The 25,944-nt window shown below is 41.8% G+C and overlaps 1 protein-coding gene and 1 long non-coding RNA gene across 2 annotated transcripts; both read right to left on the reverse strand.

Moving 5' to 3' along the window:
- Window positions 1–3,937: 3,937 nt before the first annotated feature.
- LOC145803226 (uncharacterized) lies at window positions 3,938–4,784 on the reverse strand. The gene is made up of 3 exons (XR_014345352.1): window positions 4,658–4,784; window positions 4,509–4,575; window positions 3,938–4,391 (listed from the first exon to the last, which is right to left on the reverse strand). It is a non-coding gene; the product is annotated as an uncharacterized LOC145803226 (long non-coding RNA).
- A 17,805-nt stretch (window positions 4,785–22,589) lies between these two features.
- Window positions 22,590–24,890, reverse strand: LOC114296432 (uncharacterized). The gene is made up of 3 exons (XM_082896525.1): window positions 23,684–24,890; window positions 23,460–23,588; window positions 22,590–23,371 (listed from the first exon to the last, which is right to left on the reverse strand). The coding sequence occupies exons 1-3, from the start codon at window positions 24,014–24,016 to the stop codon at window positions 23,015–23,017; spliced, it is 819 nt and encodes a 272-aa protein (XP_082752651.1). The 5' UTR covers window positions 24,017–24,890; the 3' UTR covers window positions 22,590–23,014.
- Window positions 24,891–25,944: the final 1,054 nt, after the last annotated feature.

Here is a 25,944-nt window from a genome sequence, read left to right on the forward strand (position 1 = left end):
CATTTCCAAACAATCCCACATTTATTAACCAATTCCATATTTTTTTTTGTCCTCACACGGATGGCCAGTGGACACCTCACACTTTTCACATTTGTTGTCCAATCCACATTTTTCCGTCCTTACACAGATGGCTAGTGAGCACCTCAACTCCTTTCACATTTGTCGTCCTCACACGACTTGACACGTGGACACCTCAAAACATTCCCACATTTGTCGTCCTCATACGACTAGGCAAGTGGGCACCTCAATTTCCTCGCATGGGTACCATACACATCACATAACATAACATCTCTATTCAACAAACCCCTAAATTTACCACTTCACAAAATGTCTCAACGCACCCACACAATATTAATTTATTTCCAATTATCTCTTAAACACCAAAATCCATAGCCAGGGTTTTGTAAAATTTAGAATTTTTCCCCATATTCTCTATCAATCCAAGAATCATGAAATCAAAGTTGGTTTTATTCAAGAATATTCAAACATTACAAAAATTATTGAGGCAAAACTTTTCTTTTCATAAATACTCATTAAATCAAATTATTTATTTCATACTATACATATATGTTGAACACTATCACATAATCAAATCAAAATATAGATATACAAGGTTAAAAGTATTTCTACCTCAAAGGTGATGATGAAAAGATGAAAACCCAACTTGACGCTTCAATAAAATCACGAATCAATCAGTAGAAATCTTGATCAAAGCTTGTTCTTCAACTCTCTTGAAGGATCTAAGGTAGTAGAAATGAGAGAAATAAAGTGTTTTGGGGGGTTAGGGTTTCAGAAATGGGTGTTACAGAGAGCGAGGATATGAAAAAGTGAAAGAAAATGGGTATAAGTCAACTTTTAAGTTTGCTGATTCGCGCAGACCACTCGAGCATTCTTTCCACCCGCTCGAGCGTTGAACTCAACCTCACTGTATTTCAGCCTACAAAACAAGATACTGGATGCACCATCTTCACAGCTCGAGTGGCCACTCTGCACAGAGTCAGTTAGTCACACAGGCACAGACTTTAAGACACTCTCAGTAGATCAATCTTATTTCCATTTGTAACCATTTAACCTCTTACATTTATATTTCATTTACTTAAGGTTACAATGTAAATAAGGAAATATCCCCCATTTGGATTCAAAGAAAAATAAAAAAAAATCAAAATCCAATTAAATCAAAAAGTGGTTCTCCTTGTTTTAGTACAAAAATAATTTTTCGACTGAAATTTCTAAATTTGACGTTGAAGTAAAAAGGTTAATACTTCGTAGAAAAATTTTATAAAATCAATTTAGAATATTTAAAATATAATGAACAATTACCACAAAAAACTATTTTTAAAATCATAAGTTTTGAAAAACTCAATTTTTACACTTAGAAAAATTTCAGGTTAAGTAAAATTTTCAATAACAAAACTTTTTAATACAACTTCTATTCTACGAAAGGGAATAAGGGTCGAGTTTCGACCCGAGTCCTTACATGAGGGTTCAAGACACTACTACAAATACAAATAAAGATCACACTTTTTTTGTGTGATGTATGTTTTTTAATCACACCTTTTAAGTTTTATTAAAGTGTGGTCTTTGGAAGTGTGATTAAAAGGAATCATTTTTAATCACACTTTTTAAGTGTTATTAAAAAATGCTTTCATAACACCTTTTAAGTGTGATTAAAAATATTTAGATCATACATTTTAAGTGTGATTAAAAACATTTAGATCACACCTTTTAAGTGTGATTAAAAATATTTAGATCACACATTTTAAGTGTGATTAAAAACATTTAGATCATCTTTTAACTGTGATTAAAAATATTTAGATCACACCTTTTAAGTGTGAATAAAAACATTTTGATCACATCTTTTAAGTGTGATTAAAAACATTTAGATAGTGTGATTAATAACATTTAGATCACATCTTTTAAGTGTGATTAATAACTAATAAAACATGTGATTAAAAAAATAGAATTCGACATATTTGAAGAATAATCAATCTTATTTTTGTACGCGCATTTGAAGAATATAATACACACTATATACTATATTTTGAATCACAACCATATATTGAATGGAATAACATCATATATTTCATAAATGAAAGTTAAATGTTCAAAAGTATGTACAAAGAAATTAATAAAAAGTTTTTTAACTGTGATTACATATATTAAAAAGTAAAAAATAAAAACTTGGAAAAACTAAGTTCTTGAATTCTTTGACCATATTTTGCATCTCTCCAAGAAATTTCTGACTTGAAAAACAAAAAAACAAATTAATTTAGAAACCGCTAGAAGCATATGAAAAACCATACTATTTTTGTAGAGACTGTTCTTGTCTTACAAAAGACAAAATCGAACATTTTCTCATCACACTGACTCTTCATCCCCTGCATCAATAGAAAAAAATAACGAATTTGATTATTACTAGTATAAAATGTTTGTATTACCATATATAAATATGACATATACATATGGAGCATGATTGAACAGTATATATAAACACATATTAGTAAATCATAGCCTTGAAAAGATTTTGTCAAAAAATTATTATAGCAACACATCAACAGAGAGAGTAAACTAAACTAAATCCCAACAAAAATTAAAGCTCAAATCAAGGTAGAGAAAGAAAAGCAATTAATATACCAAGTCAAGATGGGTCAACTCCAAAAGACTAAACAAATGAACAATCCCCCACAGTTCCAGTATTTGAGTGTTGAGCAATTCCACCAAGATTTTAACAATTACGTGCTGGTGTATCTGTTTTCGGAGAAGAAAAAATATAAGTAGAGAGTGGATAGAAAGAGAAGAAAGAGATGAAATGATGAAAGAGAATAGAAGAAAAGAGCACAAAAGAGAACAAGTTTAAAGGAGGGAAAGTCTGGAATAGTTATATAACTACCATGACCCAAATTTGTTTTCAACTTAACCAGAATTAACTCATGGTAATTTGTCCATACACAAAGCAAAGTCGTGAATACACTATCATGTATAACAGTCATAGAAAAGAGAGAAGTGCATATTGCATCATAGCAAAGTGCGTCTGATTGGGCTTGCCTTTCATGCTAACCTAGTTAAGATGAAAGGGTTTTGCTATGATGCAATATGTACTTTTTTTTTTTGTTGTATCATGTGTTGTGCTTTTCATGGTCTTTTCATCAATAAAATTTTCTTTTGCTAATCAAAAAATAAAAAATAAAATGGATAACCGTCATAACGCTAATCACACTTTTCAAGCAAGATAACAATAAACACTGAAGATATAATTTCTATTAAATGTTTGAGGACATGCTATCTTCAAAAAACATAGAAAACCACCATATGATATTTGAAAAATCATTAAAAAAATATAAATAAATTATTTGTTCATCATGGTGAACATATAATTTCTGAAAACAGTGATGTTCAGAAGCCTGTTTTGTAACTTAGCCTTCCAAACCAAAGAAATTGGAGATTTATGATCATAGCACCCAATAAATCAAGTTGATTTTAGCTGTTCCATAATATGTACATAGTTCACTTATGCAAGAATAAATATACGCTTACCATCACTCAATAAATAACTTTTCATGGAGAGTCTCAAGCTACCATCTCAGATTATTTCAATTTTAGAATCACAAATTAGAAGCTATATTTAAAGATAACTCTGAATTGACTTTGTACTCTTACTGAGAACAATGTATCTAGGGTAGTCAACATTTGGCTTGTAACCTATTACCTACCCAACTTTGTCTATTTCTAATTGTTATTAGTGAAAATCAAATGATGCCAAAGGCAAAATAAAAAAATTACAAAATATTTATTTATCATATTTCAAATTGGGTTCATCCTTATATTCATTGTATTGGGTATCATGCAATACAAGAGTGATATACAAGATTGATCTAGTGTGAAGCAATCTCAAATTCTTGAGTGTAAGAGTGATATTTTGCGAAGGTTGTGAGTTTTCCTAAGATGTACTTGAGTTTACTATCTTCCATTGTACAAATGCTTTTGTATGAAGTAAAATTTACACATTTTATGAAATTTGTTATGTTCTTGAAGTGATTATATATTCCTTACCAACTAAAAAAATTGTTTATTAGCAATTTAAAGAACGGAAGCTATATCATACTTACATGTTGGATTTCAACTCATATTCTTTAGTACGAAATTAATCCATTCAACTCGCACTCCATCAAGTTCGGTTTCTGTGTAAGTCTTTTTTCCGTTGAACTACAAGAGGTTATTTAGAAACAATTAGATCATGAAGAAGATGTACAAGTATCATGAATATAATAGTAATAAAAGTTTATAATTTATCTCACATTTTGTTTTCTTAGGATGCTTTGATCTCTAATGAGGTCTTTCATATACCTCATTACATAAAACCCACATTCCACATTTGTAGGTTGTTGCGGGGACTACATGAAAGCATTTTCATTATTATTAGAAACTACATATAAAGTGTTATGATCAAGCTGAACAACCATTAACATAAATATAAGTATGATAAAATTAGAGAAAATAATATTGATTACCTGAACTACTTTCCAAACTGGATTGGTCCTCCTCCTCCTTTGGGTAGTTTCATAAATTTTCAAAGCACTTTATGAAAGAAATTTCAAAAGTCAAAATATTTTTAAACAAACTCAAATTGCTTAAAAATGTACGAACTAGCCAAACTTACGTGTTTATTACAATTTCAAGGCTTGTGTTTATTTTAGAATTAATCGGATCAAGCAAGTACACAATCATCAATGTTAGATCAATGACTAACAATATCCAATGGTACCTACAATTGAACAAGTCACAAGTATGAGCTTAATAAGTTTATTATTGTAGACACCCCATTTTTGACCGTCCTCAAGACTTGGACGTCACCGTTTGAACACTCGGTGATCATCCATGTTTGTGTTCGTTCGGAGTTCCCGGAGGTCTCGGCTACGCGCCTTGTCTCAGGATCTCCGAACTCAACTGTTTAGTGTCTGGTTTTGCACCAAACACTTGTGTTTTGCCTTGGAAGGGCAGGGTAGGGCTTGTGGACCATCCCCACCCACCACCAGCAGTGGCTAGAGGCCACCGGCTAGTTTTTGCTACCACCGGCAATGTATATTTCCCGGTCAGCACTTTTTAGTGCCGGTCGGCACTATTTTTGGCCAAGATGGCATTTTTGGCCGGCCGACTACTGTGCATCTGCTTTTGCAGATATTTTAAGACAGCTGTCTTGCTTTTGCTCCCCTCCATACACGTGTATGGAGGGATCTCCCTCTTATGAAGCTTGTCTTGTAAGCTTTACAAGACAAAAAAGCTTCTATATAGAGAGGGGCTCTCTCTTGGTTGAAGAGGTTGGAGACTTGAGATATTTTGAGAGCTTAAACAGCCATTGTTGAGCTCTGGTTTTAGGGTTAGGGTTAGATACACATCCTATCTCTCTTTCCCTCTCTTTTGTGCTCTAGGTGTTTTGTGTCTTACTATTGCACACAAACACCTAGTGTTTCACCTTGGTCTAGCTACTGAGGTTCTAAGGGACTGAGTTTGAAGTTTTGGTGTTGGATTCAAGCCAAAGAAGGCCATTGGAGCACCATTGTTGAAGGGGTCATCAAGGGTAAGAAACTAACACCTTTATTCCCCATTTTTGCATTGATTTTTTACCTATCTTAGAGCTGTTTTCGTGTTTATTGTATAACACAAAAAAGTTCTGTTTTTAAGTCCTCTTGGTTGTTTATTAAGAGTGTTTTGTGGTTTGGAGGTGTTTGATCCCTCTTAGGCCTTGAAAGGCCTCATTTTGTGCTATTTTGTGCAAGTTTCGAGACTTTGATGTTTGGGCCTCTTCACCACTGAAATCTTGAGGGATTTCAGTGGGGAAGATGGTGCCTTGAAGTCTCTAGAAGGAGAGGGCCACCCCCTCTCCTTGTTGTCCTTGAAAAGGGCATGTTTTGGCCTCTAAAGGGAGCCTATGTTTGAGTGTGTGTTGAGCATGTATAGGCTGTTTTTCATGCTTATATATCCATAATATAACATGATTTTAAATAGGTTTTGGTACTCCATGCATGCTTAGCATAGTTGCCATGTAATGCCTTGTTTATGCCTCAATGTACTTTAGGTTGTTAGCCCTTGTTGGAGCATGTTTTAGGCTTAGATTTGTGAAGGTTTTGTGCCTATCTCGACATGTTTTAGGTCTGTCCATAAGTGTTTGGGTTGATTTTGGCATGCTTAGTATAGCTCCTTTGCATTCCGGCTTGTTAGCCTTGAGTGTGTGCATGTATAGCATGACATCCTTGCATCGATTTGGTGATTTGGGGCCACCCTACATGTTATTTCAGTCCCATTTCCATGCTTGTTTGATTGCCTTGCATGCCTCTTTAATGCTTTGGAAGCATGTGTTGCATGTTCCATATTTTGGCCATTGTGCATGCCTTTGAGATTGAGCCGCTTAGATGCCATCTAAGTAGTCCTTTAGCCTTGTTTTAACATGCTAAAAATCTGTTTTTAGTTGTTTAATGCATGCCATGGTTGTTATGCTAAATGTGCTTCAAGCCCCTTCGACTTGCTCCAAGCACTTAGGCCATTTGTTGTATGTTTAGTTTGACTTGTTGCTTGGTTTGACGCCTTGTATTAACATGAATTTCAGAGCTTATAATGCATGCTATTTTGTCCATGATTGCCCCTTTCAAGTGTGTTTGAGAGTTGTTCAATTTGCGCCTAAGTGTTGGCCTTTCAACATATGTATGTGTGCATGTGTTTTAGTCCCTTGTTTTGGTCATTATGGCTACTGTTTTAGGCCTATTTAGAGTTGCCTAATTCATGTTTAAGTCCATCTTTCCATCTATTTGCATTGCCACATGTATGCTTGTATGCTTGCATAAGAGTATTGCCATGCCATGATGCATCCTTAGCTTGCATGCCTAGGTTGCATTGCATCTTGCATGCATGCCTTGTTCCTTGAATTGGTGATGGGAATTGGGCCTTAATTTGTTTGATTGGTTTGCATTTCATTTGACATGAAAATTGCACACTTGATTCCTTGGGCCATCATGCATGGAAATGCGTGATTGGTGGTCTGAGAATCGAGGCACATGCCCCTTTGAGTCACTACCATGATAAGGGACATGATTGTTGCATACATGCCTTGAATTGTGTTGCCATGCTTTGCCTTGCCCTCTGTTGCTGTCATTTGCAGATTCTGCAGGAACACTCTGCTGACCGGCAGTGTAAAGTGCCGGCCGGCAATAATTTCTCTACCGACAGCTTCATTTTGTGCCGATGGCCACATACCACTGCCGGTGGTAATTCCACTCAGCCGGTGGCACTCCCCAGTGTCCAGGGATGCAGCCCTGAGGTTTTGGCAGCCTCCAAAGAAGTGAAGGAAGGAAAACAGAGGCAGCCTATGCATGGCGGCGCGTTTCCCGAGGCGATTTTCCTGTTTTCTTAGCTTAAGTTATCTTGCTTAGTTGATTAGGAAACTTGTAATATTTAATTAGCTTGCGTAGTTAATTATTTGTATTATTTATTTGGTCCCTCCGAGTGAGGGCAAATCTGTAATAAGTGTGGGTGAGTGTGTGTATGTCTTCCAATCCCCACTTCTTTCTTCCCTTTTATTTACCTGCTTTTGATGGTAGATTAGGGCACGTTTAATTTAGCATACCTTATGCTATGCATGCGTGCATCCATGCATTTGTATTGCATGCATTAGGCTCGGTACATCACGCTAACTGCATTTGTATTTCAATTCAAAATTGAATATGTGATAGTTGATCGCATTTCATATGCCATGCTTAGGTTGGCCGAGCCTATCTAATTGCATCCTGTATGTGTTGCATCAGGCAATCTAACATGAACTAGGACATGCATGTTTGCTAACTAGTTTATTGTTTTGGCACGGAGTACGATGTAAGTATTTATGCTTTAGCATAGCATCCCACATGCGTGTGAGTGTTGCCATGACAGTATGCTTGCCATGTGGCTAAATGCTTATATGATAAACTGCTTGCATGCCCGTGGGTGAAGGTTGGATTGTTTGAGTTGGGAAAACTCATTGAAATCCGTGTTTTAAGCCTACTTGCGAGTAGCAAATTACAAAGTGTTTTTCGAAACAAACGGATATGCAATGCTTATTTCCAAATTAGGCAATCTAGTCTATACTTGTTTGCTGCGTGCATAACATAGTAATTCTAGGCTAACAATTGGTATAAGAACACATAACGTTTTCAAAAATAGATATCACGGTTAGTAGAGGCCGGTCTTCGGACCGGGCGAAAGAGGGTGCTCATAGCTGACCTTCCCCGATCGTACCCAAGCTCCCGAGCCGAGACAACTCCGGTGATGACGGACATGTGGCCTTCGGCACCGAGTCAGGGTTTCCTAAATTCTCCCATAAAAAATATTTAGGTGGCGACTCTGTATCTGGCAAAGCAGTCCATGTTTGGCACTACTTTTTCAAAAATCTGTTTCTCAAAACGATTTGCCAGATTTGGACTCTTTGGTTCAGATTAAGAACCGTGACACAAATCGAGTCCGAACTGTAGCATGAGGCCCCACGCGGGCGCGTCTACAGTTTCTGGCGACTCTGCTGGGGAGTTTAGAGAGCTTGACTCGAACTCGTGATATCCTGTTTTGATTTTGCTTATGTGTTTCTTTGCATTGCATGTGCATTAGTGCGCCTAGGAACACAGTGTTTGCCATCTGCCATTCCTGAACGGTTTGCCGGAGGCTTGTCTTGTCAAGGCATGACCATAAGGCTGACCGGTTATGGGCTCTGACAATATGGGAACACAAACCCCGGTTTTACCGGGGCACCCTTTTCGACCATTCGACCTAGTGCATATTCGGATCCATAGTGACCATTCCAAGTTAGGACAGGCTGCTTACCCGATGTTAGGTTGTTTGAAAACTGCTGCGTGCATAGTGAAACCCTAGCTCCTGACAAAATAGGACAGGGAAACCCTACCCCAACATAAGGGTGTTTTGGCTCTCGCTTACTTGCTACGTGCTTTTAGGGTGTATCTCTACAGGAATATGCATACCAGTTTGCAAATTTGAGTATCGGGCCCGAGGGCACCAGAATCACTATTGTTGAGAATCAGTTGTCGAGAATCAGTTATCCGCAGGTATCAGATTCAGTATTTTGGGAACAGAAATCTGGGGAACAGTAATCAGTAGTGGAGTGCAGTTGTTCGGCTACACCTGTGTTTGATCAGTTTGGGCTGAAATGCTGCCTGTTTTTCCTTTCAGCTCAGAGAGTCAGAGAGTTGATACAGAATAGCCAGTGTTCCCCCTTGCTAAGGCAGGATTTATGGTGGCACAAAATTCAGAAGAAATTGTGGTTATGACGGCAGCATTGAAGCAGGGGACTGCTCCGCAGAGTGAAGCCAGTATCAATATGTCACATCCACCCAGGTCGCCCGTTGTGCACCCGGTCCGGGCTCCCCAGTTATACCAGGCTCGTGAGCCCACCACCTTCGAATTGATAGGGATGATAGGTGACCTCCAGAGGTCCGTGGCCGATCTGGCCTATGGAATGTCGGCTTCACCGCCAGCGGCGCCGTATGCCGGGAATTTCATACCACAGGAGCCCCCGCTACTGGGGTGGATTTTGATAGAGCTCAGCCAGCCAGAGGTGGCTTCCGGCTACAGCCACGACATGCCAGCACCAACCCAGGCCCTTGATCAGGTTGACACCAGAGGAAAGGACAAGGCAAAGGTAGATGCCGATCCTATTGAACAACTGCTGTGAGCAGTCAAGGCTCTGAAAGCCAGAGGGATGAACAAGCAACAAACATTTGCGATCGTGACCAAAGCTGTGGATGATGTTTTCCCCACTCCAATTGAAGGCAGTTCAAGCCAGGCAGAAAATCGGGACGGGCCCCGTCATGCCCAGACAATTCCTGTCGTTCCCAACCCTGTACCGGGAAAAGGCCAAAAAGCCAAGGCAGTGCCAGCCGACCCTTTCGCTAGCACATCTAGCAAGAATCCTCAAACTTCAAAGTATCTGCCCCGAGGGCGCAGGGCCTTTCACGACCTCTACATGCCTTTGTCTAGGGCATTACTGATATTGGCGAAAAATGGGCATCTTAAACCTTTGGAGCCTCGGCCGCTCCCGAAGAATCTCCCCGCCACGCATGACGCTACCTTGTACTGCGCGTACCACCAACAGTCCGGTCACAGTACCGATAGTTGTTTCCGCCTTCGTCATGAAGTGCAGGATTTGATTGATAACAAGGTTATCCTCCCACCCACCTCAGCCAAGTCTGTTACCACCCAGTTGTTGGATTTCGAGGGCTCAGATACCGCGAGTATGTAAAGTGAACCGCCTGCGGGCGACATTTGGTATATTTTGGATGTAGCGTCTGGCACGTATTTTTGAGCATCGGTGAAACTGAGTTTTGTAAATCCTGGCTCGGGTATCGAGTCAGCCTTTTGTTATGAGTCTGTCTCTGTGTTTTGAGTCAGCCTTTTTGCTTAAGGGTCTGTCTTGTTATATTGAGTCAGTCCCCTTTGTATAAAATACCGGGTGATTCTGGGGTTGTTGTCCCGAACACCGTTTTTTGTTTTGTAATTACCTGTTTTTGTTTTTAGTCTGTTCCTGCCAAGGGGCCAGTTATACCAACGAATCTGAATGAAACAGCCGTGGCTATCTCACTTTTGTGCCTGCTTTCAGTATAAGTGCCAGAGGACTTGAATGGACTGACAGTGCATCTCGCCTACTCTCCTGCGCACCAAACTCATTGCATTAGCCAAAGTTCCTCAAAAAAAAAAACCTTTTTAACACTGCGGTGATGAAAACAAAGAGGGAGGAATTCCTCAGGTTTTGCAAATTTTTGGATCATTCTGAGAGAAAGAAAAGCATGCTAAGCCTTTTAATGAATGAAATCATGCTTGTCAGCGTGAGTACTGGGAAGGATCCTGGCTTGATCCAGATTGGTTCCACACTATCTTCGGCGCGAGCGAGTCGTCGCTTTCTTAAAAACTTTCAAAAACAAATGTTTTACGCGGCCCTGTGAAGACCTGTGTGGAACCGCTCTTGCGATTGTGCAGCCTAGGATCGCTCTCAGCCTCAAGACTCGACCTGTCCTTTTCAAGCCTTAAACCCGTTCAGAAAGTTCAACGGACAAACGCCATGAAAGGTCTGTATGGCCAGCTCTGAAGTAGCCCTCGAGCAGGAGGCACCAAAGCCGAATCAGAAAGAGTAGATCTCGCCAGAAGAAGCTCGTGAAGCAACCAGGATGGATTCCTTTGCAAATCATTGCAACAGCCGTTCTCCTAGACACAGAGAGGCTTCAATTTCAAAAACCATTTGACATGGACTTGCTACACTTTTACCCTTTGAGAGGCTCGCTGGGCCGAAAACCCGGAAGGGCGGCCCAGGCAAAAGTTAGAGCAAAAGAAAAAAATAAAAGAAAAGAAAAGAAAAGAAATAAAAAAAAAATGAAAAAATACAAAAAAAGAAAAGCAAAAGAAAAAAGAGAAAAAAGAGAAAAGAAAAAGAAATAGACAAAAGAAAAAGAAGAAGAGCTCGCAAGGTCGAAAACCCGCATCGGGCACCTTGGCAAAAGTTAGAGCCTGAAAAGTGAAGGTTAAAATACCCGAGTGTACCTTAACCGGAACTACGTAAGGCTTGATTCCCATGTTTGGGATACGTAGGCAACTTCATCATGAAGTCCAGCCCCCAACGCTTCCATAGCTTCCTAGTCCATGCAATGGTTTCAACTTCATCCCAAAGTCTGGTCGCCAACACCTTCCAAGGTGACTGTGTCCATATATTTGTTATGACCGTCTTTGTCATCTCTGTGTCCAAGAGTTCGGCCACCACCAATGAAGACTGTCTGCGGATTACTGCGGCCCCATCCAAACAAGGGGCAACTTTCTGTTGCCACCAGTCATCGCAAGCCGCCATTCAAACCAGAGGCAACTTTCCGTTGCCGTGCGGCATTCTTCAAACTAGGGGCAATTTTCCATTGCCTCCGATCCGGGGTTGCGCATCTCAAAGAGTAAGTTCCATGCTCGTTAAGCATCAGCCGTTTGCAAAAATAGTTTTTGAAAATTTTTACTGAGGTTGACTATTTTCTCGAAAACTATCTTATTTTCCAAAACTGGACCATTTTCTTGGACCCAAAAAGGAAAATTTTCAGTGCTTACAGCCTGACTTGCATGGTTTTCAAACCAAAAATCAGATGAGTACGTTAATCCGACTCTCATCTTGATCAAAACTGTTTTAGTGAAAAGCAAAAACGAAAAATGGTCAAAATGGTGAACTAGGGGCACAGTTGAGTCAGGTGTTCTGTCTTTCCCCCGTCATTGACGTACTTGCCAGGAGGGCACTCCACCCACCAAAAGAAGTAGCTGTGAGCTAAAAGCATCGGGCGTGAACCCGCAACTTCCTATTCATTCATTTATCACCTTGGGGAGGGACGAAAAATGAGAGAATAAAGAATAGAGAGGTGTAAGTTGAGAGAAAAGTGAGCCAAAGGGTTTTGAGAGAAAAACCGAGCCCGAGGGCCGAGTGATGTGAGAATCACAAATCAGAAAGGGTGGGAAACAATACCCAGAGAAACTGGCTCCTCGTGATCTGAGGTCCCCCGTCGTTGTTAACGCGTCTGTGTGTCGTGTCTCTTGTTTTTTATTTACCTCAACCTTTGTTTTAGGTCTCTTCCGAGCGTGTCTCGTTGTGTTTAGGTCGTGTACCCTTTCGTTTGAGTCCTCCTCGCTGTGTTCAGTTATAGGCTCGATACCCCGGTTTGAAAAACCCTTATTTAATTTCAAAAATCGTTTATGTTTAGAATATTGTGCCATTCTCTATATTCGATTGTGTTTCAACCCTAGCCGGTTTCACCTTTGAAGGTCGTCTTGTCAGATTGGGCTGTTTTGTTTGAAGTTTGCCGTGTGCAGAATGAAACGAATGCTATGTTACGGGCTGTATGCAGATTAATCCCCAACAGAGTAAGGGTTGTGTGTCCAGAATCAGGCAGTGGGTTGCTTGGGTTATTTTGTTGTTGGCTGTTTAGTTATCTGATTATTACAGTGCAAATGTTCAATTTTCAGACAACCAATCAATTCCATTTACATTGAGGTGTAACATGATGAGATGCGATGCAATACATGAGATATGTAAATGTAAACACTTTTTCAGATAAAAAGTCTGTTCATTTCATTACCTTTTCAAATGTACAAGTTTTGGAAACAAAAATCTGCCTGCGGCAGTACAAGGTAATCTAACTACCAACAAAAGAGGAAACTACAAGAAAAGAAGAAAAATAACAAAAATCTGCATCCATGTCGAGCACTCCGGGAGGCCATCAGTCCGTCCTAGTCCTCTTCCTGGACGAGGGTCCAGGAGCATCATCAGCATCATCGTCAGAGCCCGAGCTAGTGCCGCCTCTGGTCTCCTCCCCTGATGACTCTGCCTCCGCCTCTGACTCCTCGTCATCATCATCGTCTGGGACTGGAGCTCGCGAGCTGCTCCCGACATGAGCGCGCCCCGCCTTGGAGCAGGGGAATACTCGGCCCTCCTCATCTCTCCCTCGAGCCGGGACAGAAGGTCCAGCTGGAGCGCCGCCTGCCATGGGAATCTGGAAAGGAGGCTGAAAAAGTACATAAGAGGGAAATACATTAGTATACTGTGAACAGTTCATCAATGCAGAATGCAGTGTATAAGTACAGTGTGTATGCCGTGAGCAGTTTAATAGTGCAGAATGCAGTGTATAAGTACAGTGTGTATGCCGTGAGCAGTTTAATAGTGCAGAATGCAGTACAGCGTAAGAATGTCGTGAGCAGTTTGTCAGTGTAGAATGCAGTATATGCAGTGTATCAGATACTATGAGATCAGTGTATCAGGTGTTGTGTCGTGCATCAGATTATGTAGAGCAGTGTATGAATGGTTTGAGACCAGTATCGGAAGAACGTACCGGGATGCTGTAGAGGGCCAGGAGGTCAAATGTCCGCTGAAGCATCCCCATCATCGAGGCATTCATCGCCAACGACTGACGGGTGTACTCAGAAGAAGCCTGCAAAAGTATTAGACGCATCAATATTCTGTGGAGTATCAAAAAAAAAAAAAAACTGAAAGGAAATGACTGTACAAAATGCAGTAATACATACCGGAGGTAAATCGGGAACGTCGATGAACTCATGACCAGCGGGTGGAGGGGTGAAAGGGATCTGGTAGGTCGACCCACTCTGCCCTTGGAAAGTCAATGCAGCGGGCAGGGCGCCGCCAGCTCCCCGTCCTCCCTGCACTCCGCCCCTTCCACGGACCTGGGCCCTCCTCGCAGCTCCTGCTCTAACTCCCGCTCCTACTCCAGCCGCTGGCGCCACCGGCCTGGATCCCTCTGCTCGACGGCCGCCGCTCAGAGGTTGCATCAGGTATGCCTGCACATACTCCCGGTAGTCGCCAACGCCTCTGAAGCCGGCCTCCTCCCAGCCAACGGTGTAATCGTCCATCTGCTCGATGGTGAGCCTCTCGGTCTCCCTCATATCCGCCAGAGGGTGAGCCGGGACTATCTGCTCAGGTAACCCTAGGGTCTAGCGTAGGAAACGCTCCCCCAGGTACCAAGCCCGACAAACCGGGCCCTCCAGCAAGATTCGGAAACGCGAGGTCTCCTCCGCACCAGCAAACCGATCCTGCATCGCCGCCGGTAAGGGAGCCCACGGCCGCCATGTGATCTGAAAGTAACAGACAGTTTGTTATCTACTGCTTTGAAATATGTAGTGGAAAAGCGAACCTTAAATGAACTGCAAGTAAAACATACCTCGGCAGGGGTAATGGTATCGAAGTATCGGCGGAAGAAGCCGAATGTCTCCCGTGGCCGCCGGGTGCATCTCCCGTCAAATCGCCGTGAGAAGGGGACGACCAGAGGGGTCTCCGCGACAGGCACGGGAGCGAGCCTAGGAAAGTAGGCGTAAACCCACAACTGCAAGATAAATACCAGTGCATTTTATCAGATAGAGCAGAATGCAGAATAAAACAGAAAAGGCAGAACCGTGTGTTGTGCAGTGTATTGTGTATAGTGTACAGTGTGAGTAGTGTGCAGTCAGTGTAAAGCAGAATGTATGTGTGTGCCGTGTGTACAGTATACAGCGAGTATGAAGTAGACTACAGTGTGTGCAGTATACAGAATACAGAAAATATAGAGCAGAAATGTAAAAAGCGGAGAAGAAGTGTACCTCCCAAGCCCGCCAGTAGCCTCCGAGTAGCTGGCCGCTGCCGCGAGAAGCCGAGCTCATGTATCCATTAAGGGTGGCCAGAGCGGCGCCACCCCAGTCATAGTGCAAAATGTCCCGGACGTCCACCAGTGCGCTGAGAAGACAGAGAGGCACGGTGTTCGCCCGGTCGGCGAAGATGGTCGTCCCGAACAGGAACATGAGGAAGCCGCGAGCATACCTCTCCACGTCCTCCTGGGTCATCTGTGCCTCCTCCTCCAACACGGGCTGGACTCGAAACTGCACCTCAAACCAGGAGTATCGGACGAAACCTGGGCGAGCTAGAGGCGGGGCCTCACCTAGCAGATGGACCTGAGCGGCGGTCCACTCATCCATGTCGATATCAAATGGGATCGGATCCCCCCCTACCCCGATGCCAGTGAGCATCGAGAAATCATAAGGGGTCATCGTCATGTCCCCTGCAGTGGAAAAGTGAAAAGAATCCGTGGTGTCCCACCACCTCTCCGCCAGAGCGGCGAGAAGAGGTCTGCATGTGGAGAGCCTGGAAAGTCCTCGGCAGAAGGCGCCGAAACCCGCTCGATCCACGATGCGCCGGACTGCATCAGGGAGCTCGCCGTACCACTCCCGAGCGCCAGTGTTCCCATACCCGCGGATGGTATGGGAATCCTCCTGTAAACAGAAAATAACAAATTGCAAGACAAGGTTCAAAATGCAGTTTGGGGAACCATACAGATATGGCATGCGTGCAAGTTAGACAGATTTGAACAAAAACCGGGTGCCGGTGTGCTTACAGTGAACTACAACGTGTGATGTGTCAGCATGTTTGGGTGGTTCAGAGTAGATGCAGCATGCGTGCAAGTTAGACAGATTTGAACAAATACCGGGTGCCGGTGTGTTTACAGTGAACTACAACGTGTGATGTGTCAGCATGTTGGGGGGTTCAGAACAGATATAGCATGTGTGAAAATTTAACAGATTCAGACAAGTACCGGGTATCGGTGTGTTTGCAGTGAAATACAGTGTGCGCCGTGTGTTTGGGTGATTCAGGGTTAGTGCAGTGTGTGTGCATGTGTCAGTCTCAAGCAGGTATCAGTTGTATGTATGATTACAGTCAACTACGGTGTACAGCATATCAGTTTTCAGCAGTTAAAGAATACAACTAGCTATGACAGTTTTTGTATCCTACATTGCGGAAAGTAAAACAGAAGAAAGAAAGTTACCTCGGAAGCGCCGAAAGAAAGGTGGGAGGTAGGCTCGCGCAGCAATAGCTCGGGCGCCACGTGCCTCTCAAAGCTCCGGAACAGGCGCAGGCCGTCGGGGGGCAGAACGTGGACCGCTGGCCGGTAGGTCGCCGGGTCGAACGGGCGCTCGTTCAGCGGTAGGAGCTCGACCCCGGGATCCATCTCGTGGTCCGAGGGAGTCCCGCCGCGTGGAATGTCGTCTGCCATATCAGGAATAGTGAGAAAATGGCCGGAGGAAGGAAAACCGGGCCGGAATACGAAGAGTCAACCGAAAAGTCAACTCCCGAGAGGGTCGGAAATGGCCGGAAAGGCCGGAATGTGAAAAGGCACGGGAATGAAGAGGGAGTTGCCCCGTGTGCGTCGCACGCGTCCGTCGCACTGTTTTGTGCATTTCAAACCGTCGCACTGTTTTGTGCGTTTCAATCCCTCGCACTGTTTTGTGCATTTCAAACCCTCGCACTGTTTTGTGCATTTCAAACCGTCGCACTTTTTTGTGCATTTCAAACCCTCGCACTGTTTTGTGCATTTCAAACCGTCGCACTGTTTTGTGCGTTTCAAACCCTCGCACTGTTTTGTGCATTTCAAGCCCTCGCACTGTTTTGTGCATTTCAAACCGTCGCACTGTTTTGTGCATTTCAAACCCTCGCACTGTTTTGTGCATTTCAAACTTGCGCATTGTTTTGTGCATTTCAAATCGTCACGCTGTTTTGTGCAATGTATTCCGTTGCGTGGTTTTGCGCATCTCATTGCATGTTCATTACATTACCTGCGTAGACCGCATGTTTGTAATCTATTTCATCTTGCGTAGACCGCATGTTTTGATTGCGTAGACCGCATGATTATCTAATTTCATTACCTGCGTAGACCGCATGTTTTGATTGCGTAGACCGCATGATTATTTAATTTCTTTACCTGCGTAGACCGCATGTATTGCTTGCGTAGACTGCATATTTTGATTGCGTAGACCGCATGATTATTTAATTTCATTACCTGCGTAGACCGCATGTTTTGATTGCGTAGACCGCATGATTATTCAAATTCATTACCTGCGTAGACCGCATGTTTTGATTGCGTAGACCGCATGATTATCTAATTTCATTACCTACGTAGACCGCATGTTTTGATTGCGTAGACCGCATGATTATTTAATTTCTTTACCTGCGTAGACCGCATGTATTGCTTGCGTAGACCGCATGTTTTGATTGTGTAGACCGCATGATTATTCAAATTCATTACCTGCGTAGACCGCATGTTTTGATTGCGTAGACCGCATGATTATTTAATTTCATTACCTGCGTAGACCGCATGTTTTGATTGCGTAGACCGCATGATTAGTTAAATTCATTACCTGCGTAGACTGCATGTTTTGATTGCGTAGACCGCATGATTAGTTAATTTCATTACCTGCGTAGACCGCATGTTTTGATTGCGTAGACCGCATGATTATTTAATTTCATTACCTGCGTAGACCGCATGTTTTGATTGCGTAGACCGCATGATTATTTAATTTCATTACCTGCGTAGACCGCATGTTTTGATTGTGTAGACCGCATGATTATTTAATTTCATTACCTGTGTAGACCGCATGTTTTGATTACGTAGACCGCATGATTATCTAATTTCTTTACCTGCGTAGACCGCATGTATTGCTTGCGTAGACCGCATTTATTGTTCAATTTCTTTACCTGCGTAGACCGCATGTATTGCTTGCGTAGACCGCATAATTGTTCAATTTCATTACTTGCGTAGACCGCATGATTATTTAATTTCATTACTTGCGTAGACCGCATGTATTACCTGCGTAGACCGCATGTTTTGCCTGCGTAGACCACATTATTGTTCAATTTCTTTACCTGCGTAGACCGCATATAGTGCTTGCGTAGACCGCATAATTGTTCAATTTCATTACTTGTGTAGACCGCATATTTGTTAATTTCATTACCTGCGTAGACCGCATGCTTATGATCAATTTCGTTGCCTGCGTAGACCGCATACTCCATTTACATGTTTGTATTTTCATGGCATTGTCATGCTCCCCACTTGCTTTGCGCTGTCACGCATTTCGAGTACACAACTATTCTTGCATTGTCATGCATATTGCTAACAATATTGTACCTGTTAAGTTTGTTTTCTTTGCAGGCACGATATTGTATGTACGGTTCATTTGAGGCTGGTGCAACCAGACGAGCCGCACAGGTATTGTATCTCCCGAGTGAGACGTATTGAGAATTGCATAATTCTCTTACATCCTTCGTGCATTGTCTTGCATCTTGCCTCTGCCTTTGGGCGCATACCTTGTTTGTCTTGTATGTTTGTCTAAGTCTTCGGCCTTGTCAAAAATGGGTCGTCTCTGGGCTTTGACATTCACTCCCGTCATTGTTATGACTTTCGAGTTATGTCAAAGAGGGGCAACTGTAGACACCCCATTTTTGACCGTCCTCAAGACTTGGACGTCACCGTTTGAACACTCGGTGATCATCCATGTTTGTGTTCGTTCGGAGTTCCCGGAGGTCTCGGCTACGCGCCTTGTCTCAGGATCTCCGAACTCGACTGTTTAGTGTCTGCTTTTGCACCAAAAACTTGTGTCTTGCCTTGGAAGGGCAGGGTAGGGCTTGTGGACCATCCCCACCCACCACCGGCAGTGGCTAGAGGCCACCGGCTGGTTTTTGCTGCCATCGGCAATGTATATTGCCGGCCGGCACATTTTGTTACCGGTCAGCACTTTTTAGTGCCGATCGGCACTATTTTTGGCCAAGATGGCATTTTTGGCCGGCCGACTACTGTGCATCTGCTTTTGCAGATATTTTAAGACAGCTGTCTTGCTTTTGCTCCCCTCCATACACGTGTATGGAGGGATCTCCCTCTTATGAAGCTTGTCTTGTAAGCTTTACAAGACAAAAAAGCTTCTATATAGAGAGGGGCTCTCTCTTGGTTGAAGGGGTTAGAGACTTGAGATATTTTGAGAGCTTAGACAACCATTGTTAAGCTCTGGTTTTAGGGTTAGGGTTAGATACACATCCTATCTCTCTTTCCCTCTCTTTTGTGCTCTAGGTGTTTTGTGTCTTACTATTACACACAAACACCTAGTGTTTCACCTTGGTCTAGCTACTGAGGTTCTAAGGGACTGAGTTTGAAGTTTTGGTGTTGGATTCAAGCCAAAGAAGGCCATTGGAGCACCATTGTTGAAGGGGTCATCAAGGGTAAGAAACTAACACCTTTATTCCCCATTTTTGCATTGATTTTCTACCTATCTTAGAGCTGTTTTCGTGCTTATTGTATAACACAAAAAAGTTTTGTTTTTAAGTCCTCTTGGTTGTTTATTAAGAGTGTTTTGTGGTTTGGAGGTGTTTGATCCATCTTAGGCCTTGAAAGGCCTCATTTTGTGCTATTTTATGCAAGTTTCGAGACTTTGGTGTTTAGGCCTCTTCACCACTGAAATCTTGAGGGATTTCAGTGGGGAAGATGGTGCCTTGAAGTCTCTAGAAGGAGAGGGCCACCCCCTCTCCTTGTTGTCCTTGAAAAGGGCATGTTTTGGCCTCTAAAGGGAGCCTATGTTTGAGTGTGTGTTGAGCATGTACAGGCCGTTTTTCATGCTTATATATCCATAATATAACATGATTTTAAATTGGTTTTGGTACTCCATGCATGCTTAGCATAGTTGCCATGTAATGCCTTGTTTATGCCTCAATGTACTTTAGGTTGTTAGCCCTTGTTGGAGCATGTTTTAGGCTTAGATTTGTGAAGGTTTTGTGCCTATCTCGACATGTTTTAGGTCTGTCCATAAGTGTTTGGGTTGATTTTGGCATGCTTAGTATAGCTCCTTTGCATTCCGGCTTGTTAGCCTTGAGTATGTGCATGTATAGCATGACATCTTTGCATCGATTTGGTGATTTGGGGCCACCCTACATGTTATTTCAGTCCCATTTCCATGCTTGTTTGATTGCCTTGCATGCCTCTTTAATGCTTTGGAAGCATGTGTTGCATGTTCCATGTTTTGGCCATTGTGCATGCCTTTGAGATTGAGCCGCTTAGATGCCATCTAAGTAGTCCTTTAGCCTTGTTTTAACATGCTAAAAATCTGTTTTTAGTTGTTTAATGCATGCCATGGTTGTTATGCTAAATGTGCTTCAAGCCCCTTCGACTTGCTCCAAGCACTTAGGCCATTTGTTGTATGTTTAGTTTGACTTGTTGCTTGGTTTGGCACCTTGTATTAGCATGATTTTCAGAGCTTATGTTGCATGCTTTTAGTCCATGATTACCTTCTTTCAAATGTGTTTGAGAGTTATCCAAGTTGTGCCTAAGTGTTGGCACTTAATCATATGCATGTGTGCATGTGTTTTGGTCTCTTGCTTTGGTCATTTTAGCCACTGTTTTAGGCCTTATTAGGGCTGCCTAAACCATGCCTTAGACCACCTTTCCATTGGTATGAATTCCCTCATGTTTGCTTGTATGCTTGCATAAGTGCCTTGCCATGCCATGTTGCATCCTTAGCTTGTATGCCTAGGTTGCATCACATCTTGCATGCATGCCTTATTCCTTGACTTGGTGATAAGAATTGGGCCTTGTTTGTTTGATTGGTTTGCATTTCATTTGACATGAAAATTGCACACTTGATTCCTTGGGCCATCATGCATGGAAATGCGTGATTGGTGGTCCGAGAATCGAGGCACATGCCCCTTTGAGTCACTACCATGATAAGGGACATGATTGTTGCATACATGCCTTGAATTGTGCTGCCATGCTTTGCCTTGCCCTCTGTTGCTGTCATTTGCAGATTCTGCAGGAACACTCTGCCGACCGGCAGTGTAAAGTGCCGGCCGGAAATAATTTCTCTGCCGACAGCTTCATTTTGTGCCGATGGCCACATACCACTGCCGGTGGTAATTCCACTCAGCCGGTGGCACTCCCCAGTGTCCAGGGATGCAGCCCTGAGGTTTTGGCAGCCTCCAGAGAAGTGAAGGAAGGAAAACAGAGGCAGCCTATGCATGGCGGCGCGTTTCCCGAGGCAATTTTCCTGTTTTCTTAGCTTAAGTTATCTTGCTTAGTTGATTAGGAAACTTGTAATATTTAATTAGCTTGCGTAGTTAATTATTTGTATTATTTATTTGGTCCCTCCTAGTGAGGGCAAATCTGTAATAAGTGTGGGTGAGTGTGTGTATGTCTTCCAATCCCCACTTCTTTCTTCCCTTTTATTTACCTATTTTTGATGGTAGATTAGGGCACGTTTAATTTAGCATGCCTTATGCTATGCATGCGTGCATCCATGCATTTGTATTGCATGCATTAGGCTCGGTACATCACGCTAACTGCATTTGTATTTCAATTCAAAATTGAATATGTGATAGTTGATCGCATTTCATATGCCATGCTTAGGTTGGCCGAGCCTATCTAATTGCATCCTGTATGTGTTGCATCAGGCAATCTAACATGAACTAGGACATGCATGTTTGCTAACTAGTTTATTGTTTTGGCACGGAGTACGATGTAAGTATTTATGCTTTAGCATAGCATCCCACATGCGTGTGAGTGTTGCCATGACAGTATGCTTGCCATGCGGCTAAATGCTTATATGATAAACTGCTTGCATGCCCGTGGGTAAAGGTTGGATTGTTTGAGTTGGGAAAACTCATTGAAATCCGTGTTTTAAGACTACTTGCGAGTAGCAAATTACAAAGTGTTTTTCGAAACAAACGGATATGCAATGCTTATTTCCAAATTAGGCAATCTAGTCTATACTTGTTTGCTGCGTGCATAACATAGTAATTCTAGGCTAACAATTGGTATAAGAACACATAACGTTTTCAAAAATGGATATCACGGTTAGTAGAGGCCGGTCTTCGGACCGGGCGAAAGGGGGTGCTCATAGCTGACCTTCCCCGATCGTACCCAAGCTCCCGAGCCGAGACAACTCCGGTGATGACGGACATGTGGCCTTCGGCACTGAGTCAGGGTTTCCTAAATTCTCCCATAAAAAATATTTAGGTGGCTACTCTGTATCTGGCAAAGCAGTCCATGTTTGGCACTACTTTTTCAAAAATCTGTTTCTCAAAACGATTTGCCAGATTTGGACTCTTTGGTTCAGATTAAGAACCGTGACACAAATAGAGTCCGAACTGTAGCATGAGGCCCACGCGGGCGCGTCTACAATTATCATTTGAACACATGAAATAAATAGTTTTAGATAATTATCCAATATTATAAGGAATTAAAATCAATTGCTCTAGCATAGCCTCCTCTAATCTTCTTGCAAGCAACACTGATTTTGATTTCTCCCCATCCATAGTTTTTCTACTAACGATACAAGGGTTAACAAATACAAATTGTTTCCTCCAATTGGAAACCTTCAACTCTTGATGGAGATGACCAATAAAAGAAACAAATGTTAATTAAATTCGTAATTCATAAAATCTACAGAAATAGCTATTGATGTAGCAAATTTTCCTTACCTTATGTACAACATGATACATGTAACAGATAATTCTTTTACATGACATATGTACTCCATGTCTACTTTTTGAAGTTGGATATTGATCTCCACCCCAAATATGTCTTTCTCTAGTGGAATGTCTATGGCTTCATCATACTTGATATGCTCGACTAATGAAACAAAAGATTGAATGGACTCTTGATATTTTCCACATTCAACATTAATTGAAACTCTCTAAGTTTAAAATTTTCAAAATAAACAAATATAAGCCAACTTTGATTTTAAGAAAGTGTAATAAAGTTTCTAAGTTTGAATATTTTACCTCATCACCGACCAATACAAGATTTTTGGGCCAAGCAACAAAAAATCCCACTGCTTCTCCAACAATGAGCATCTCATCTGAGATAGGTATAGGAAGAGGGGCATCTTTTTGAATAACAACTTCAATAGACACACGTACATTGGATTCTCCTAATGGCACTGTATGAATGGCTTCATTGGGTTCAATTCTCTCATACACCGTGCCATGTGCAACAGTATTTTCAATGGAACCTACCGCGAGTTTACACGGTTTGCCCTGTAACACACAAAGTTAACAATGGAACTTCTAAGAATATCACTAATGATATTATAAATTATAACATCAATATATAAAAACTACACACCTTTCTCTTATTTTGTTTAGGATCTTGAGGTGGAATGTCGTCCTTACTTCTCACTCTATTTTCTGGTAAGATAGAATCATCCTGAAAAATGCCTCTACCACCACTTTTTAACGTGTTTGAACATTTGCCCTATAACAAATACACAGATAACAACAAAAACACTAATAAAATCACTAACAATATTAGAAAATATAACAACTTTAGGTGTTCTAAATGCTACACACCTTTATAATCTTTTGGGTAAGAGCTTGAGGTGGAATATCATCCTTAGTTCTCACTCTGTTTTCTGTTGAGAGAAAATCACGCTGAAAATTTCCTTCATAACCACTTCTCAAGGCATTTGAACTAACATGTTCAGATTCTGGTGTATGTGGTATTTGTTGTTCCACTACACTAAGCCTAGCTTGCAATTGTACCACCACTGCCTCAAGATCATTACATTTCTTCTCCCAATGTGACTGATTCCCACGTCTAGGCAAGTGAAAGTAGGTGCTATGTGTGACAGAATTTCCTACACCCCTTACTCGACTAGAAGATTCAGGAGTACCCAATGCCATAGTAAGAATGCCATTGCATCCTTTAGTCTTTAAACTCCCATCACTTTTTTGTTTGGTCAACTCATCCTATAATAGTACATTATTTGAGTGGAGGGTAATTTCTTGAAGGTTGAGTGTTGGGGAAAAACCAAATGAGGGTTAAGTGCTGGTGAGAACATACAAGAGGGTCAAGTGATGTGAGCCATATGGTGAGGTTTACTGTTTTAAATGTTTTTAACTTACATGTTGCTGTGCGGGTTGCCAATTTGGTTTCTATATAGGGATGGTGGGTTGAGAGATGGTGTGCCCTTATATATTGAGTGAGTGTTGTAAGCTGTGGGTTGAGTGAACTAGTTTCAAAAACTTTCTAACTGTTTACTGCAGGTACTTATGGTTGGTTCTTATAATAGAGATTTTTCATTGTGGGTCAAGTGAAGGAAGACCTAAATTGTTTGTTGCATTGGAGGATTTTCTCATTGTTATTACTCTTTGATTTCATTTGGTTGAATCTGTGTGGGTGGTCCTAACAAGTCATGCTGAAACTTGGAAGTATAAAGTTATAGGGAATGCAAACTTGAACCAGGTTGCAATTGGCGCCAGTTCAATGAATGGAGTATGCTTGACAGTTGTCTTTTTATTTTATTTTGTTGGTGCTACACAATTGGATAGGAAGTATGGAGTTGAATTCCAACTGGTTTTATGCTCATGTTCTAAGGCTTCTACCTATTCCCTTGCGGGTTGTGCTTGGGGTCTTATTTTATTTTCTCAAACTCTTGGTTTCTTGTATATTGGTGTATGTGGTTGCTATGGAAAAACATAGCATTGATTGGCTTCTTTTGTGTGTGCCTCTGATCTTGGTTATGGAGGCAGCCAGTCTGCTAGCTAGACTTATTCACCCAAAAAAAAAAAAAAACTAAGTGCAGCAATAGCAGCAGCAACTAAGTGCTGCAACAGTAGCAACAGCAATAGCAAAGGCATTAACAAACCAAAACAAATCCTTATTTGAAGTGCATTACTATCCATTTATGTTTGAATTTAGTGTAATTTATCCTTATCTAAAACTGAAATGTATTAGTAGATGGGAACATCCATATGGTATTTGGTCCTTTTTTTTTTTATAACTTTCTCCTTAATGGTGAATGTACTTTAAGGGAACAAGATATGAACAATTGTGGAGAAGGTGGTTTGGAAATACTCTTCTGATCCTGGAGAACGCTCGTGATCCTCTTCTGGTCACCTGAAAAGAAATAGACACTCCGTCGGGGGTGTCGAAATTAGCACTCCGACGGACAAGTCAGTAACCACACTCAGGAATGCTTATATTCTAAGTTAAGCACTGTAATTCTCACATACCTTTCTTAGTCTGTTGTTCCTTTATTTATACTTGTTTCCTGGGCCTCATGGCCAGGCCCACTTGTCACTCATCATCCTCTTATTTACTCGACTCCATGGTTCAGTATCTGTTCGGCCCATCTATTATATTCGGCATCCTTATCGTGCAGAGTAGAGCCATGTAATATATGTCTTCTAGAGTATGCTTCTGATTATTCCAATTATTCGGCTCCCACAATTGCCCCCCAAACACCTCGCTAGCATCAGTTAGTCGGCGTGTTTGGCTAGAAGTCAAAAAATTCGGCAGTTAATCCTTTTCCCGATGCGTGTCAGAACGCATACGTGCTTTTTGGTCATTGTAATGCTTTCCCGCCCCATTCGTGCTTCTCTCGCATTTATTACGATTTGAAACTTAAGTCCCTTCGAAAAACATACTTTTTTGAATATTTGAACTTCCTGGACTGCCAATCGGTATCTCTTCTTCGACGCGTTTTCTGCAACTCTTATCCGTTCTCTCCTTGTCTCCTTTGCCTTTCGTAAGTTTTCTTCTCCTCTCCTTGCAATCCTATTTTTCGTATTTATTTTTGATTTAGGATATCCTTGAGTTCTTGCTAGAA

The sequence above is a fragment of the Camellia sinensis genome, chromosome 11 (assembly GCF_055761805.1).
Source record: "Camellia sinensis isolate YWXY chromosome 11, ASM5576180v1, whole genome shotgun sequence".
Lineage (NCBI taxonomy): Eukaryota > Viridiplantae > Streptophyta > Magnoliopsida > Ericales > Theaceae > Camellia > Camellia sinensis.

Bases quoted from the DNA above. Each gene is read 5' to 3' on its own strand.
- LOC114296432 (XM_082896525.1), bottom strand. From the start codon at position 24,016: ATGGCATTGGGTACTCCTGAATCTTCTAGTCGAGTAAGGGGTGTAGGA. The intron at 23,589-23,683 runs GTGTGTAGCATT...TATTTGTTATAG, and splicing joins TTACCCAAAAGATTATAAAG to GGCAAATGTTCAAACACGTT. The intron at 23,372-23,459 runs GTGTGTAGTTTT...TGTGTGTTACAG, and splicing joins CTAAACAAAATAAGAGAAAG to GGCAAACCGTGTAAACTCGC.